Raw genomic sequence first — 18,932 nt, forward strand, 5'->3', positions numbered from 1 at the left:
CAACATCTAGACCCGATCACCAAACAGGAAGGAGTTGAGTGAGGTCTTGGCCCAGAGTGCTCACCAAGAAGGGTGAGTGAGTGGTTGCTAGTTGAGGGTCTCACCATTTTGGCCTAAATAATGGCCATGGGATTCAAGGACCGATCACTCTGGGGGAGCCCTAATATGTTGATTACATTGCCATGGGTTTGGTACTGCCCCGAAAATGGTCATTAGTGGATGTTGATAATAATGATGATGTTGGTGACATGGATAACCTTTTTCTTTATAGAAACTTATTCAATATGAGAACATCTATGACAGTGGTTATGAATACCTCCCTAGTTAAGAGGGAGTGTTGAATTTGTAGATATGGTTGGTCTTCATAATATACTTTTGGTCACTTGATGTAATTGTATTTATCATTGTAAAGCATATTTATAAATGCTTGAGTCAAAAAAAAATTATCTTGAGTCAAAGTCCCATTGCGACTTTTAAAAGATGTAAATTTGAATTTTTGAAATGTAATTTTTGGCTCCAAAAAGTGACAAGTCGGCTTCCCTCCAAGTCAAGTCGGCCCTGGCCAAGAGACACGTCTATTCACCCTAGACAAACTACTATATAAAGGCAGCTTGAGCTCCTCATTTGGCAGATTCACATTCCTCACTCAAGACAGCTTTTGGGCAAACAAAGAGGTCAAGAAGGACAATCAGTGACATGCAGTTCTGGAGTGGTGATTGCTGAACTATGCACAAATTTTCAGAACAGTAGCACGTATTCCAAAGCTGTGATTTTTGGACTGTGCACAAACTTCAAGGGATAGATAAGTCCTTTGATTTGTTTTTAATGGTGTAATTAATTCTCTGAGAAAACCAATAAAAATCCTCTTCTTGACTGGTTTTCCACTTGTGGGATTTTCCTGGGTCAGAGATTGACCAAAATCAAGTGTTCATTTGTGTGTGTGCTTCCCTGGAATTTATTTTATCAGCCGAAAGTAAAAGTGACAGTAAAGTAGTGGTAGTCAAGCAGTGTTTTATGTGAGTGCATATTTATGTTTATATATATCAGCTACATTGAAATGGGTTGTGTGCATTAAACAATGATATGCAAAGCAAACTAAATTGGGAGGGGCCACAGGGACCTAAAATTTTTCTACACAAATCATAAGAGCAGACATCTCAACCAGTGAGCCTATCTTGATCACTCTCGACGAAAACAACTGTCCTATGTTCTGAAGAATATTGATGTCAAAACAAATAACTCTTATGACAACAATTCATTTCCAATATCGAGTAAGTGCAAAGTTCTACAGACAATCAAATTGGGATGGTTAGATCAATCTTCAATTCGACAATTTTACTCTGCGCTGAAAAGTTCATACCATCTTGTATCTTCAAAAGATGACAGCTCCAAGAATTCAAAAATATGTGAATAAATTACAAGACAAAGAAAAGGAAAACACGCTTGTTTCATCAATACGCTTTGCAGGAAAAGCATTTCTAAAGGGGAAAGCAATGCTATGAAAATTTGTATACGCAATGTTATTCAGGAAGATTTTCCTATAAAGCTTTGAGGTGCTATTTACCCTAAAACTTCAAGGTTGAAACATCAAATTATCTACCGAACACAGCCCCGAATTGGCGTGTACCAATTCAGGAATGAGAGGAAGATTGATCAGTGATAGGAATCTATTTCCTGGTATTTATCCCAACACCTTTAGATTCTTTGGTTCAAAGGTACTTCCAGGTTTTAACATCAACTGTAAGACATAATGCAGCTTAAGCAAGAAATTTGTGACTCACCTGATACTGCTCAAGCATTTCACGGACCGTTGTTGGGACTGCGATGGGAGTGTCCTTTACACTAAAATGTATACTTTGTCTTGACAAAACTTCACCAGACTTTATAGCCTCAGTAGGGGAGAAAGCCTGCAACCATTAAATTGGAAGCAAGCACAAGAATAAATATTTCCACAGAGTTGTTTCCAGAAACACAGCTATTAAGGCTGTTCATCATCTAATTTAATTTTATACAAAATAGAAAAGCATGAGTTTACAAGCACAATGACAAAATATAATTGTTGAAAAAGTTCAAAGCATTTTAAGATGACTAAACACATGAACATTACCTGGCAACGGGCATCATTCAAGCTATACATAATTTTTAAGTGCCTCTTCAACTTTAACAGTAATGCCAATGCAATGGCAGCATGGCAATAAACCTGGATCAAGCTCACAGAAACGAAGCCAGCCTTCTCAGGAATAACTCACAGGGGAATAAAAAGAACATGGAAGGCTGTATGCTAGCAACATGCATCAGATCCAATTAATTTAGAGAACATTGTCTGTCCATATCATAATACTCTAGTCAGGACACAAACTTCTACATCTCTCTCTATTATCAAGTGCTTGATTCAAAAAATAACGATAGTTATGAATCCTGCATGCTATCCTTCCAAGTTATAACAAATGTACAGTGAGGAATAACAAGTGTGGACCCATGAACTTCAACACAAAACACTTTTAAAACAATCAATAGCGGGAACAGATAACAAGGCAACAAAATAAGGAGTTATACAAGAAGGGGTAATGCCAATGGAATTCAACATAGCATTAAAAAAAGGAAATGAGGAGCTTCGAAAAAGCACATTTCAGTTTAGTTGTTATATGCTGGAAACTAGGCGGGAGAGATGGATAAAGCCTAGTCTAGTCCTCTCAAATGTAAGCCTGGCTGATCCTCAATTTTTCACTGACTAACTGAATTCTTCCACAGCAATGAAATAGTGCTGTCACATCATAGGTGGCATGTGCATAAGTGTCATGATAAAAGCACAAGTATGTAAAGCTATAAAAGTAATTTCTTTTCAAAGTGATCATGCATTTCACACTACCTTCAATTTTTGTAGATATACATCTGGAATGCCTTTAGAATCATCTGCATCCCCTGAAACTTTATCAACTGGCTCAATAGATTCAATATTATATGCTACATCACTTTCCATTTCCTTCTCAGATGCCTTGGCTTCAAATGTGACCTTCGCAACAGCTCCAAAAGGACCATCTGAAATCAAGGCCTTCATATCAGCCTCCAGGCTTCCAGCTCTTACTTGCATGATTCGATTAATAGCATATACTACATATAGAGGCTCATCGGGTACAGTAAAAGGAAGAGCGGCAAGAACTTCAGCACAGTACCTGTAAAATAATCACAATATCTTTATAATAATATTGGTAACCTCCTTTCCTAAAGATTAAACCAAAATATGGGTGCAAAATTAACCATGTATTCCCAGCCATTGGCTTACACTAGAAATGGAAGTGATGAATAGCTCCAGCTTCCAAAATCAAATTTACGTATAATAGATGATAGGAATTTGTTTCTTGAAATACGACTGCCTCGAATAAGCTTGTATATGCGAGAAACCCCGACTTTTGCAGCAGCAGATATGCTCCCATCACTCTTATTCTTTATATTCCCTGACACCTTGCCTGGATTTAATGCTTGACCAGAGCTAGAAGCACCTGATTGGATGAATCTGAAAGATAATTGAAGGCCATCACCCAAACGGCTTTCGAAGAAAGAGGGATACCTGCAGGAACACCTCTGTAAGAAAACAAAATAAAACTGCTGCACCTCTACATATCAAATAGTGCATATTAGAAAAACCAATATACAAATGATATACTTCTCATTCATATGCATCAATAAGCGGTGTGCCAACTTTGAATTTGACTCCAGTTGATCAACTTCAAGAGCTATTAGATAAGGTACACATGTAATTGGATGGACCAGCCCTTGCCGAAGCACAATCTCCACAAGCTGGTTAAATACATAGGATGAGTACGTTAAATGAAATTATGTATTCTTTTGAAATGCAAATGCCAGAAAACATTAAAATTATTTCCACATAATAACTAATTTACAAATGTAAAGCATTTTTAAGAGTATAGCTGAAAATATGTCAACCAACTTGCAAATCCTTCTACCTTCAGTGCAGACTGGCGAACTTGATCATTCATATCCAAGCATCTATCTAATATGTTATTCCAATGCAACTGGATTATTCCTCCACAAATGTTACTATCACCAGCTCCAGCAGCAACAGGTACTGCACAACCAGCCTTGGGCTGGCTATTCTATTTATCACAGTTACTAGAATCATGTAACCCCATTTGCTCCTCAGTCTCAACAAGATAGTCATATAGGTTACGTAATGCTTGCATCTAATCATACACAACAATAAATTAAAATTAGCTCACAACTTGAATAATTTAAAGAGAATCACAAAATATGCACATATCTTCCATTACCTTAATGCGTGTATCAGCATTCGAAGACAAAGTGGCTTCAAGAATCTTTCCAATCTCCTTTTCCATCATGAATTCAGGTCTAGCAATAAAAAAGAAACCCAATGCCTACACGACATATAAAACCAAAACACTTTAAGCCAAATGGAGAACTAGAAAATCTAAATTGGCAAAAGTGGGAAAACGAAAATACATGAACAATAATTGCATAAGCAAAAACCAACTATCACCTGTAGTGATCGGACCTTGATATAAAATTCGTCTGAGCGAAGGTAGTGCTTATATAAAAAAAGAATATTCACTATGCTGATTGCTCCCTTATCCATCATGGCAATCAGATCTGCCCCATAACGAACAAGAAGCCCAAGACAAAAAAGGCAACGTACTAAATGCTGCAACGCATCATGGGTAAACCAACAGTTAGCATTCAATCAATATCTAAAATTCCTTTTATGCTTTACTTCATCTATGATCCAAACAAACCTTAACCTTTTCCATTGAAACATATAGTGGCAGCAAAATCACAGATACAGGCTGCAGATCAGTCAACAGAGCATTTGCATACCATCAAGATGAAAATATCAGAATGTTTCTGCTAATTATTTGCCTTGGATATCACATGAAAAAAACAAAACGACAACCATGTGACCAATAATAATTGCAAAACTTTTCTTCAAAAGACTTGTGATAAAAAGGAATATACAAAGCCCCAAGGGTTATCTCACTCGGTTAAAAGGTAAACCTTCCACCCAACGCATGTTGCTGAGAGGTTTGGATCTGGTTGAGTCCTTCTGGGTTACCAGCTACTATGTGGCAGCCGGTTAAGCCACCTTGCATCCAGACATACCAGGGAAGAGGGAGGGATCCCACGAGGTTTTCATTGGAGAAAAAAAGGAACATCCACAGCATCAACAGCATAGTCTACAAGTTGAAGGTAACTAGAGCAATGAAAAGTATCACATATAGCCTGTATGTATGGCGTATAGTTCCCTACTATGTCATATGGTTTGGGTTTGAATTCGCCATTACGTTTGTGTGTGTGTGTGTATAATTGATTAAATAAAATTAAATAATTATAAATATAATAATTGATATGTTTAATTAATTAAATAAATATAAATAATTATATATATCATTAAATATTTATATAAATAAACAAATAAATATTAAAACAAAATATAGCAAATATAAAATCACAGCAACTCAATGTAAGTTTTCCTATTTATATGAAATCAATTAAAAAATAAAATAGAGTATTGACATAAAGATCTGTCCTATGTGCGCATTATGAAGAACTGAGTCTTGAACCTGTCATAGTTTTCACCTGAGCAAAACAGCAAATTCGTGGTCAATCTACAGATTTTGGAATGTCTGTCATATGTGCGCATTGTGAAGAGCCAAGTCTTGAACTTGTCATAGTTATCACCTGAGCAAAAAGGCGAATTCGATGTCAATCTACAGATTTCAGAAGGCTGAGGTCTGGGCGGTGTTTGAGCTGGAGAACGGTTTCCAAGTTGTTGGTCTTGCAACCAATGGAACAAAATGTTGACATCCACTATTTTTTTAATTAAACTAGTAAACAATAAATCTTTTTTCATGAACCTTCAAAAATTTACTGGAAATTCACCCTTAAATTGGTTAAATTCGTGAAGGTTCTTCCTTGACATTAGACGAGCTTGAACGAATCTAAAGAAACTATTGAGGTTCGCCAAATTTCGAACCCCAAGGTTCAAATTCGGCAAACCCTATGACATAACATCTCTACGACATTTTAATACTAGAATGTATGTAAGCCTTATAGGCCAGGTATTTGTTTACAGAAACCTAATTTACAAATGCAGTAACAGGGAATGGAATAACGTGAATAGAACAGGAAACAGGGGCATAGGGTTTTCGCCGATAAGAAATATCAACTTTTTCCTTTGCACTTGTTTGTTAGCATTTCCCAGTAGACAATTGAACTGAGGGAAGATGAGGATCCCTAGTGTAGGTTGTGCCCACTTCTAATTGAATAGTTGTATCAAACATCTGTTCTTGCCATGATAAGGCTATAGCCATCAATCTTCAAGTATGTTATTTAAGAGCATTTGCATCAATCCATCTGAGGTTAAAGGTACAAACTCAAAGTGTTATTAGAATATAATCTATTGCATCTTGGTCGATGACTCATAATTGGAACCTTGAGATTGTGTTTAAATGTACATGCTTGATATAACTTTTGACCAGTGAAATATTGCAACAGTAAGCATCATTTTTAATAGAGTTGAACCATGGTAATGTTCATCCTTTTGAGTTGGTATTAAGAGTTGCACAATCATATGCTATTAGGATAGCAAATGTTCATATATTGGCCCTCATGCGAGAGCTAATTGTTGAAAAATATGGTAGCCATGGTTGGTATTTTCATATTGACAAAAAAAAAAAACCAAATTTAAAAATTTCCTCCAAAATTTATTTGGTTGGTTGGGCCCCTAAGAGGCACTCATTCAACCCCACTTGAAGGCTATACAAAGGATATCATTTATCCTCGTTTGGACACAATTTTTTCACACATATCTTTGATCCAGTGAAATTACAAGAGAGCCGAAATTTCAAGAGGGCCGAAATTTCAGGTACTTGGCATTTGACATGGCACTTCATCGTGATATTGGTTACTGGCATTGTTTTAAGATCCGGCCGAGTTGGTCCGAGCCGGAAAAAAAAATTCAACCCGGCACAAAAAACAGTTTGGTCGGCCAAGTTATAGCATGACTCGGCCGAGTCAGTTATAACTCGGCCGACTCGGCTGGATCAGTAACTACTCGGCCATGTCAACCAATGCGGCCAGTAAACCATAAAAACAGCGATTTTTTATATATTTTTTTTAATTTTTAATATTTTGCTGAGTGTTGGGGACTCCAAGTTGTTTTAACTGAATTTATAGGACTGAATTTTATGAGTGGGTTGCCAGCTATACTTCCACGGGCTTGTAACCTGAAGAAATTGGATTTACAATTTACTCTTTTAAGCACAGAAAATCACTGCGAGTTACTTCGTCTCTGCACTAATCTTGAAGTTCTAGAGGTACATCTCTGATATTCAATACTGTTTACTGATTTTGAGTATCATTTTCTATGTTTATTGTCTGAGATGTCCAGGATATGGTAGTTTTCCAGCCTGGAAAGATGTTTGAAACATGGAAATGGGAACACCTTAAAATCACATATAAAATGCATTACAAAGCTGGGAGACATTTCTGGATCTTTTGGACTATACTTTTTGAACATTTTTGTCAAACTTACCATATTGTTGTGTGCAGTGCACAATGGAAAGCAAAGCTACTCAAGATAAATGCTAAACAATAGAAAAGCTTAGAGCTGAAAATTAATCTTTATATTTAGAAAACATAGGCCAAAGCAAAACTATATACAAAGATATATCATTCTATCTTTACATTACTTTGTTGTTTATCTAAGAATTTTGGAATGCCCATTTTGAAGCCTTTCCCTTTGCCCCTTTAGGGTACTTTTCAATTTCCTTCAAACCTGGTCAATTTATAGCCACATAAGAGAGTGGGGGCACAATTATTAAGCTTTCACCTACCATGTTTTTTGAGTTAGTGAATATCTTTATGAATGTAAGTTTTAATGAGGTTGCATTAGCACTTGTCATCAAATAGTCTCCTGGAGGCAAGGATGATCCTTTCTTTTCTGTCTGTTACCCCCTTATATACCATGAGAATTATATCAGATTGAAGACCCTGCCTGTGCAGGTTGCACTAGGAGAATGTGTGCTTCTATGTTGGTTTGATGCATATTTTTCATCAAACATCACCTTGTCGCATCATCATTTTTTATGGAGACCTAGATCTAGAGCATGTGAAGGAGTTTATTAAGGATTTGTTTAGCATCGCACACATTTGATTGACCCTGTTGCTACACAAACTAGCAGGTGTTGTAAAGAGGGAATATATAGAGGGCACAACAACACCCTTGGAAACATGAATGAAAATCTTTAAAATTATGTTTTTGTTATAGAAAGAAAGAAAACAACAAAAAATATATACATACATATATATATATATATATACATACATACATATATATATATATATATATATATATATATAATGTATTTTTTACAACGACCGAGTCATTGAAATCAAACCAACCAAGTCAATACCGAGTCGGAGTTTTAAAACATCGGTTACTGGTTTGGTTATTGTTCTGCTATTTGTTATTTATGATGTATTGGTGAATCTGGAAACTCTCTCTCTCATAAGAAAGAACTTTGTTGGGTTTTCCCCCCATGGGTTTTTCCTTGGCTTTGTGCCTAATTTATGTGTCTCTTGTCTCATTGTTTCATGCTTATTTCACGTTTAGTAGGTGATGTTTTTCTTCTGTATAATTGCCTAAATGATATTGAATCTAATGTTATGTGACACTTATGTTTAATTGATCATTAAAGTAGTGATCAGCTGAAGAAAAACTTAACTCTAGCAGGTGCCCTAGAATATCAACATGATTTCATAGATGGAGGGCATCAAAGAGAAATCTAGAAGCCGAATTTCTGGAGAAAAAGGTCGTTGCTTGTTTCTTGTCTATGGATTCAGCTGGACGAGTAGATTCTGAGAACATTTAAAAAAATATGGCATGGCCTACTGAGGTAACCCTATTGTGGTTATAACATTCATCTCTTTGTGGCATATTTTAAACCGAGTACTGTAATGGTTCTTGTTACCCACCACCTATGTGTAGTATACATACGAGAAAAAAAATTCTCCTAGATGGTCCTCAATAGGCAGCCCCTTACAGCCACCAGATAGCTTGATGTGCCATTATCTCCGCCCCCTGAGCTAGCCATGTGGTCCCTTGCCCATCTGTTATGAATGTATGTTTGAAGGTGGGCCTCCTGACTCCAAGGGTATGGCTTTTCATTGGTATAGTTGAGTAATTTTCCTTACTTCTCATGGACACTTTTGGGCATGGATTGTTTGGGGGATTCAACGGAAAGAGTGGGCTAGGTTTGTACTCTTGTCTCCTCCACTAGATTTGGTGGTTACCCTTGTATCCTAGACCCGTGGGATCTCCTTTATTGGCCATTAGCCTTAGGGTTGGCACTACATGGGAAACCCTGACTTTGGTTGCTTTGTCCCGTTCCTCAACACCATATACATCCACTCCTTTCTACTCATTCTAGCACCATCCATCATTTTTCACATCCAGATCCACATGCGTCCATTGGGTCCACATAGGATTAACCTCCCCCTCCCCTTGTCCACACCTTGGGTCAAGCCTGGAACAATGCTCCAGAGGTTGATGCAGCTAAACAGAAAATAAAAGCATAGTTTGGCCACTCTCAAAAGGAAATGTACCACAAAATGCAAAAGATGGTCGGGGCATACAAATTTAGCACGTGGGCAAAAGCCACACATGAGGTCTACCCCTTATTTATGGCCATCATCCTCGTTCTTATGGGCCTTAGATGAGACCCCTCCATCATTAAGGAACCCATGATTGTCCCAACCCCTGGTGGGCAATGAAATGCCCCACCTTAAAAAGGGGTACCTACTGCTATATCCTAAGCATCATGCTCCTATCTCCTAGAGACCTGAGCAGTTATGAAGAAAAATAAATTAAAGGCAAAAGGTATATGAAGAAGGGGGGAAAGACAAAGGTCAAGGTAACTCATGAACCACGATTTTCTCCCTCCTACACTCATATACCCAGCAGTGGGGTTCCTTTATTATAGTTATTCGTGTACCATGGCATCTATGTTGCACGAAACTTCTAAGAACCCGACGTTTCGGGTCATACCCATATTCGAAACTCAACCATCATGTAATCATTTATGAGAGTTAATATAGGCTTGTTTTTCCTTCTAAATTGTCATCTATGGGTGTTATTCCCTTTTCTCTTGCAAGATAATGTGTTATTCACTTATTCATTTATATACATATATGACATTTTGGCTGACATTTCCATTTTTGGGAGGTGACGTTTCTAAATGTACCAGTTTTGGAAACTCTGAAACGTTTCGACGTTTAGTGCAACTTAGCATGGCATGTGGCTTGGGGCGCTCCCCTATTGCCCACACCATTCCATCACTATATAATTTTCCACCTACCACTTGATGGATGTATCATGGACACTTCACGCCCTTTAAAGGTTGAAACCACCAAATAAGGTCCATCATTAACCCCCTTATTGAGCTTGGAAACACTTGTACACGCCAAAGACCACTACGAAAGGGCATGCCACCATTGAGGGCAAGGGGACACATTGGATCTTATGCAAGATTACATGTGGGTCTCCATTTGGTGCTTGCTCTCCCTATATGAGGTCCTAACCTTCTAGAGGGCCACATTGGTACTTGTAGGTTGAGCGTTGAGAGCCATGAGCCTCCAACATAGCAAAGAGTACTTCATCGATCCCCAGCACCACTCATTGATTTCTTATGTTCCACCTTTTGGATGAGGGTGATGCACTTGGTTCACCATGTCTAGTCAGCTCCACACTTGCAACATACACTTACCAAATGTTCCAGGGTCCAGATGAGGATATGTCTCACTGCATGAGACAAAGGGAGGGCTTATGTCACCATCCTGGCCCTTACAAATGGTGTGTAGGCATTTTCGATCCACTTGGAGACCCATGAGGATGTCCTTGTTCCCCCACACCCATTTGGGAGCACCACAGGGATTTGCTTAGAAAACAAGGGACCAACCCCTTGTCCACTATGTTTGAGGTCCATTCTCATATCATGGCACACTTTGGACTTCGTTAAGCCTCCTCGAAGGTCAAACAACTTATTTTACTGATCATTCTACCCTCTTGAGAGGCTTATTATTATGTTATTGAGCTATCTTGGTGGGCTTGTCACCAAGGAATGTTATTATTGCCCATTATTTTATTATTTGGGGCTCAATTAGGCCAAATTAGGCAAATCAAACTCATTAGAGATTGTATAAATAGATGAGAGGTAATTCATTCTCTCATCATCACTGGGATTGGTATTTAGCAGCTACTTGAGAATTTTTCATTCTCTTTTGGAGGACGAGTTTGCATTACATGGATGAATTTTGATGTTTGGATCTATTTCTCGTCTTGGAGTTTCATTATTGGCATAATTTGATGATTGGATATACTCATTTGTACATGTAAGTGATCTTTTTAATGTTTATTCTTGTCATTTACTTTGTCACATGAAATGTTGTTGGGAATTTCACTATACAAGTCTTACATTTACTGCTATTCTATGTGAAATTGTGGAAATTTTGATCTTTTGTAGCGTTGCATCAATGCATGGACCATGTATGATTGACGAATGTTCCTAGAGAGTATTGTTGTTGAATACATCTTGGTAAGTCATCAATTATTGCATATCAAAGTAGGAAGACCTTGATTAGTTGCTCTCATGCCCTAGTGCCATGTGAAGTTGCTTGAAGGCCTCCTTGATTGGGTAAATCCTTTCCAAACAATAAATTCTCCTTGACTCCATCTCTCCCAAAGAATAAGGCACTAATCCTTCCATAGGTGATCAATTTTAAAGAATATTTCTCTCACCTCTCCCTTTCCTTCTAGGCCTAGCCTCCATAGCTTACGTAGGGCATCATTTTTCTCCCATTGTAACCATCAAAAAAATTTCAATCTCGTGTCCATAACTGCGTTAGGGTTTTCTCTAAAGGCCCTCCAAATTTCAAGAAATTCTGACAGTGGGATCTTGAGATATAGCAAGCCCTAGCTCAAGGATCGTTTCTTGCCCCAGGTTTCCCTTGGCTAGTGTCCTCATTTGGATCATTGCATTAAATTCTAAAAAGAATATTTGTCCTTCGGTCCTCCTTTCTTCCATAATCAGGCCAATCCCTTCCTTCTCTGATCAACACCACATCCTTGATCTAATTCTAGGTCCACTTGGTTCTATGTGGCCCCGCAACCTTACAACTCTAATTCCATAAAGATCACACAAAGGCCAATTTTCAACAAGGATTTTCGGGTCTATGAAACCTCTTTATTAGATATACTCCCAAAACCTAGCCTCAAGAATTCTCCTAGCCTTTTTCGAAAGAACCTATCACCTTGCTTTTCAAGCAAGAAAAGCATATTATTGAGTCTCTCCCGTGAATGGGCCTTGGGAATCACCCTCCATCCTTTCATTGACCTATTCATTCTCATGATTCCTCATACTGGGTCTCCTCCCATCAGTGAAAGTTCGTAAAGAGGAAGGACCCTTAGCTGAGGTGACAGTGGGCTATTGCTACATTCTTGCCAGTTGACCTAGTAGTTGCTCTATAGGATCCCTTCCTAGGACCCCTGCTAGTTTGATCGGTAACAGTTCTGATAAGATCTCTTAAGGCATTATATCTTTGTTAACCGGAGGCACCTAACACAAATTGATCCATGGTTTCTGAGAGTTTTGTGGTATATATGCAAGTTGTTGACCTTTATGGAAGATTTGTGGATTTGTGCCTTCCTCCATTTTGTATAAATTTATCCAATCCTGAGACAAATATTGTGGCTAAATATACACCACCACATACCTGATCAATGTCTACATCAATGACGATCGGAAATGTAAAAACAGTGAGATAGACGGTGTGGCTAAAAAACTAGGTTCAAGTTAAGGAAGAAGGTTAAGTTGGCTAAATATACACCACCACATACCTGATCAATGTCTACATCAATGACGATCGCTGATTTTATTAAAAAAATTGGTAGATTTAGCATAAAAATCGGGCGACAATATCGCCAAACTCAAAAAATCACGATTTTCGCAACACTGCATCAAACCCCTGAGTCTCCAAAAGCATCTTCCATGCCCAATCAACAAAACAGTAACACGATTTTTCAAAATATGCAGCGTTGGAATTGATACCCAAATATGCAGATTTCGAATCGATACCCTTTCTTCACCCCAACAATATCAACAAAGAGAAAAACTTGAGCTTTCGAAATTTGACAGTAACGAGAAATACAGTGTTGCATGGTTCAATAAAGCAGAGTGAGATAAATGCCAAAGAAATAAAAATGAGAACATTAAGACCGCTGGACTGCACCATCCCTTAACTATTCCAAATCAGAAGTGGGAATAAATATCAATGGACTTTATCGAAGGATTACATGTGTCTGATGGCAAGGTCAAAATTCTCGTAGTAGTCGTCAGACTCACCAAGTATGCGCACTTCATAGGAATAACTTAATCAGCAACAAAACAAATCGCCGAGATATTTTGCAAGATGTCTACAAACTACGTGGGTTTCCCAAGGTTATTGTTAGCGATAGAGACGCCAAATTCAAAGATAATTTCTAGAAGGAATTTTTCAAACATATAGGAACCTACCTCAACATGAGTTCAACAAACCATCCTCAAACAAATGGTCAAACAGAAGTTGTCAATAAATGTTTAGAAGCCTACCTACATTGTTATGCAACAAAAACAAACTAAGTGGGATCAAAGGTTACATCTTGCCGAATCGTGGTACAATTCCACTTACAACACTTCAACAAAAATGACTCCATTTCAAGCTTTGTACAGCTATTAACCTCCTAAATGAAAGGACCTTGCCATTATTGAGACAAAACTTCTAGCAGTTAAAGATCAGTTAGAAGAAACACAAAAAGTCTTCCAAGCAGTAAAAGAAAATTTAAATATTGCAAGAAATTGTATGAAGCAGCAGGTTGACCGAAACACAGCCGAAAAAGAATTTGAAGTTGGAGAATGGGTATATGTTAAACTCCAACCTTATAAACACTTGTCCTTATAACAAAATGGGAGGAAACAAAATGGCACCAAAGTTCTATGGATCATACCAAATTAATAAAAATATCATCCAAGTAGCATACAGTTTGAGCCATCCTTATAAAACTCGTGTTCACAATGTCTTCCATGAATCTTGCCTTAAAAAACACTTGGCAAACACCAAGTGGCACAGAGAACACTTCCGACATTAGATGATGAAGGGAAGAACATTTTAGTACTAGAAGGTATCATCTTCACCAGGGAAAAAAAGTTGTGATCACGAGTAATTAAAGAATACATGATTAAGTGGAAAGACCTACCAAAAGAAGAAGCTTCGTGGGAGACAAAAGTGTTTTGTCAACAACATCTGTCATTACATATGCTTTGAGGACAAAGCATCTTTTGGAGAGGAAGGCAATGTTATGTAAAATAATCAATAATTTCGTAATTATACATTAATTAGGCAAAAGGACACAATCAAAAGATCATGCCCTTTCACCATGAGGAACCCGAGGCGGTATATAAGCCGAGGGCCCCTTCTATGTAACATCATCCATCAGTTATCTAATAAAATATTTATATGATTATTGTTGACCTAGCTTGTCATTGATGTCAATATGTCAATATTCTACATACTAGATGATGATATGGAGCCAAGGGGAAGCAGAACAGATCCATGAACAGATAGGAGCAAGGCCATCAGGATAGCTAAGACATAAGCTAGAGGAGTTAATAAAGGAGGCATATCAGAAAAGGCAGAAGCCATCAAGGTATGAAGGTATAAGAGAAGGTCTTTGAAAGACACTACCAAGCCAGAGGAGCCACATTAGAGCAAGAGGAGCCATATCAGAGGAGCGTTGCATGTAATACATGCCAAAGAAAAACCAAGAGGAGCTACAGGGGGAACCATATATATATATATATATATATATATGCCAAAACAGAGCCATCGGAGAGCATATCGGAGGAGCAAGGCGCAAACATATATATACGTGCATTTACACTATCGGGAGCTATCAGAGCAAGAAGACCAAAGGAATACACTATCGGGAGCTATCGGATCAATAATGCCAAAGGAATACACTATCGGGAGCATATATCATATATATATGCATTTACACTATCGGAGGCGCAGACTTATATATATATATATATATACACACACTATCGGTGGCATAAACATATATATATATATATATATATATATATATATATATATATATATATATATATATATATATATATATATATATATGGGTCATATACACTATCGGCAGCATAAACCCATATTAACACTATCGGGAGCTATCAAAGGAGCAAAGGATGCGTTTAACACTATCAGAGGCCAAAACCCATACATATATGCATTTAACACTATCAACGGCCAAAACATAGTTATATGGAAAATACACTAACAGGGGCAGAAAGACCAAGATATAGTGGAATACACTATAAGAGCGGAGAAGGTTATGTATATAGGCGCATATATACATATATATCGGCGACAATTCTAATCGGAGGTTTGACTATACGCCATCACCCCAAACCCCCGATTCCGATACATATATGCAAACCCGACGACAGATGAAGTCCGGGTAGTATTTCATATATATTGATATGCATGCGGGCCTTAAGCAATTGCAACATATATATATTATATAACGGACCCGTTGGTGCTTGGCAACTAATTGCAACCATCTATATATTGTACCTATTTTACAACAAAGTTTATATTAATAAAATAATTTATTCTTGTTGTTCATCTTGTGTTCTGAATATAAATGTTTTAACTGGTAAAACACTAGTCGAAAAAGAAATACTGATTCACCCCCCTCTCAGTATTTCCAACAATTATATCTATAAATTGCAGATTTATAATTGTTTGCGCTCCAGAAAACCACATAATTATTATGTTGGCTTACTTATCTAAGGAAACATTAGAAAAAGTAATCTTGATCTCAATAGAGGCGAGATCTAATCTTGTTCATCAACCACTTTGTAGGTTAGGGTTAAGGATTTAGCTCAATGTAAAGTTATAAAAGCGAGACTAAGGGTGGGGAGAAGACACACCATACAGCAGCACACAATTAAGAGACGTATCTTAGTGAGGAGTGTAATACTCTAGTGTATTAGGTTCGAGGAAGGGGGCAGCAAGGATATCCTCTTCAGCCAAGATGGGCCTGATCAGCTATATCAAATCCAATATTGTACATGTATTTCCTCAATTCGGCCATTATCCTAGGATGAGAGCCCAAGTAGAGTCTGAATGAAGCTAATGATGAACTGATTTGATTGGGTAGAATCTATTGTTTCAATTTTTGTGAGATTGGTTATATTTTGCTTCTGTTAATTTAATGTTAATAAATTAGTTGTTTGGTCATTCAATAGATCCTTAAACTGGAAGGTCAATTCATTGTAGAGAACTAGGTTTGCAGAAACATTAACATGGTATCAAAGTGATAAACTCTAAGAATCGATCTCAAGGTACCAAGTTCATACAAGATCGTCGAGGTACAAACACAATTTCTTTTTGGAGAGGGACCAAATTCATTGTTTTGGCTAAGTTTCATTTTAAAAGGAAATAAATTTAAAAAAAAAAAGAAAGGAAGTGGTGATCAACAACCCTTACTGGGTTGTCTAGCCCACCCATTTTCGCAACTAGTCACTGCACAGCCGAGCACACAGGAGCCAACAAATTCAAGGATCGAGGCACATGTGAAAGGCTGCCTAACTCACGAGACAACAAGGCACGAGGCAACTAACAGTAGGTGGCAACAATGCAGCAACAATGGGACTGCATAGCATGCCAGCGCAGGGAGAGACAACCACCAACAGTCAAACTGGCCATAAAGGAAAACATTGCAACATTGAGTAGACAGAAGCCACAGTAAGCATGCAAGCAAAGATTATGGATGCAACGATCATGCTAGGAAAATTGTGCAGCGGCCGAGTGTGAGTGACGTGGCTCAACCGCTCAAGACGCATAGGAGGATGGGGCAAAGAAATGCAAAGTTGGCGCAGGCACAGTGCACAGCCACAAAGGTCGGCTAGAGTAGAAGTCGAACAACAACCATGGTCGCCACGCTGAGTGAAAGACCAACCACCAGCGAACCCGAAACTACCACAGCTACTAGAGAGTGAAAACTAAGCAGAGGTCACTAGGATACAAAACTACAGAGGTGAGATAGTGTTCAAGCCCCAACAGCAAAATGCATAGGCCATAAGAGCAAGGTTGTGCCACAACCAACCAAGGATTTAGTCGCATAGCCGTCAGTCGATAAAGTTTGCAGCAAGGAGGGCCAAGCAGTTTTGTGAAGCAACCAAACTATACAAATCAGCGGACTTCAGGCATTCATCATGAAGGAAGCCAAAAGCCAAAGGCACAATCAATTGTAGGAAAAAAGGCCCACAAATTTTTGGTTGATATTTTTATTTCTAGATCGAACCAATTAGTCTAAGGTACAAGGATAGATTGGATCGCAATTACAACCATTGTATTCAAAACCATAACCAGTGCGAACTGGTCCACCTATCAAACCACTTTTTGAACTAAAACCAGAAAAACCGGACTAGTCAAATCTTAATGAACTGGTCTCAAAAAAAACATTAAATAATTATTTTTTATTGGAAAAAAAACTATTTTTAAGATTTAAAACCATGATTCCAAACCAATGGAGTCAAAATATGCAAATTTGCTCATTTATATACCATATAAAGGTGAATATATCATAATGGCAACGAGTGCAATACATATCAGCAACAAAATACACAATCAATGAGGCTCTAAATGGCCTCTAGATGTTAGATTTCCTTTAAAACTAAAAATACAAACAATTGTTTCCCTGGAAACTTAAATTGCAAATACACCGAGTCTTCTAACTTAGCATGCACAATAGAAAACAAATACGAAATCTAAAGTCAAACACATTCAACACATAGAACATGAGATATACCATGGAAACCCCAGCTCCAGGTAAAACCTACAACTTTGTGTGTCTTTATATTATCTTCAGCAAAAGGGTTTTCTTCTAAAAATTACAACAAGGGAGAACTTCCCTTTCACCATAGGAAAACAACTAATCATCCTCCAAGAAAACTCTATTTTCCTGCTACGCACTTGATCTGTCGAAAGACCACGTAAATTTACCTATATATGCACACGTGCGAGTGCAGGTCTCTCCATCCTACACATGCGCGCACTGAAAATTGTGCAAATGATGTCTGAGTTGACACAATTTGGCCCACACTCAACCTCTTCCTCCTAAAAGTTGAACAATTTCAATTTTTGAACCCTAATCTTTTCTTCTTGCTAATTTAACACACTGCTTGTGCTCGCGTAACTTGCCACTTGCTCTATCTCCTCATATAATTTCAACCTCAACCCTAACATCTTTGTCAACAACTAAGATTAAATCCTAATGAGGGGCTAAGATTAAATCATAAGTTAACCAAGGAATTTTAAATTTTTCCTAGGCGCAACTTTAGGAAATAGTTAAATAAATTAATATTTAGGCAGAACCCTAATTTCTCTACTCCAATCAACACTACAGTCCAAAGACAATGCTACAAGCTATGGGACAAATGGCCTACTACAATTCTACATATCATTGATCATCATTATCACTCCTCATCATGATCAAACTCATCACCACTACTAAACATGGGATCATCAACAAGAGCCACACAAACATCATCTAGCTCAGAGTCTAAGTATTCCTCAAGCTCCTCTACAACCTCAGTAGTAGCAGGGGTAGCAACAAAACTACACCTAAAGGAAGCACGATTTGGTCGAGCTGCACGACTAGTGCCTTCCACTGGTTGTTTGCCTTTGCTTGATTAAGCTATGTGTAAGGCAAATTAGAGGGGAGGCATGCTTTTAAAAGCTTCGAGGGGCTAATTTTGGACTAAAATGGTAGAAATTTGAAGGTT

At 37.8% G+C, this 18,932-nt stretch overlaps 1 protein-coding gene across 1 annotated transcript in view; it reads right to left on the minus strand.

Annotated features, from left to right (window-relative positions):
• EMB2773 (PHD finger family protein) overlaps positions 1–18,932 on the minus strand; it is a 269,544-nt gene that overhangs the window by 64,142 nt on the left and 186,470 nt on the right. The window contains 8 exon segments of the mRNA XM_089374269.1: positions 1,782–1,907; positions 2,108–2,200; positions 2,870–3,173; positions 3,284–3,568; positions 3,665–3,798; positions 3,966–4,202; positions 4,290–4,394; positions 4,517–4,678. Coding sequence (XP_089230395.1) covers positions 1,782–1,907; positions 2,108–2,200; positions 2,870–3,173; positions 3,284–3,568; positions 3,665–3,798; positions 3,966–4,202; positions 4,290–4,394; positions 4,517–4,678 — 1,446 coding nt within the window.

The sequence above is a fragment of the Pinus tabuliformis genome, chromosome 8 (assembly GCF_031772625.1).
Source record: "Pinus tabuliformis cultivar Carrire ecotype Pingquan chromosome 8, CPIR1, whole genome shotgun sequence".
NCBI classification, from domain to species: Eukaryota; Viridiplantae; Streptophyta; class Pinopsida; order Pinales; family Pinaceae; genus Pinus; species Pinus tabuliformis.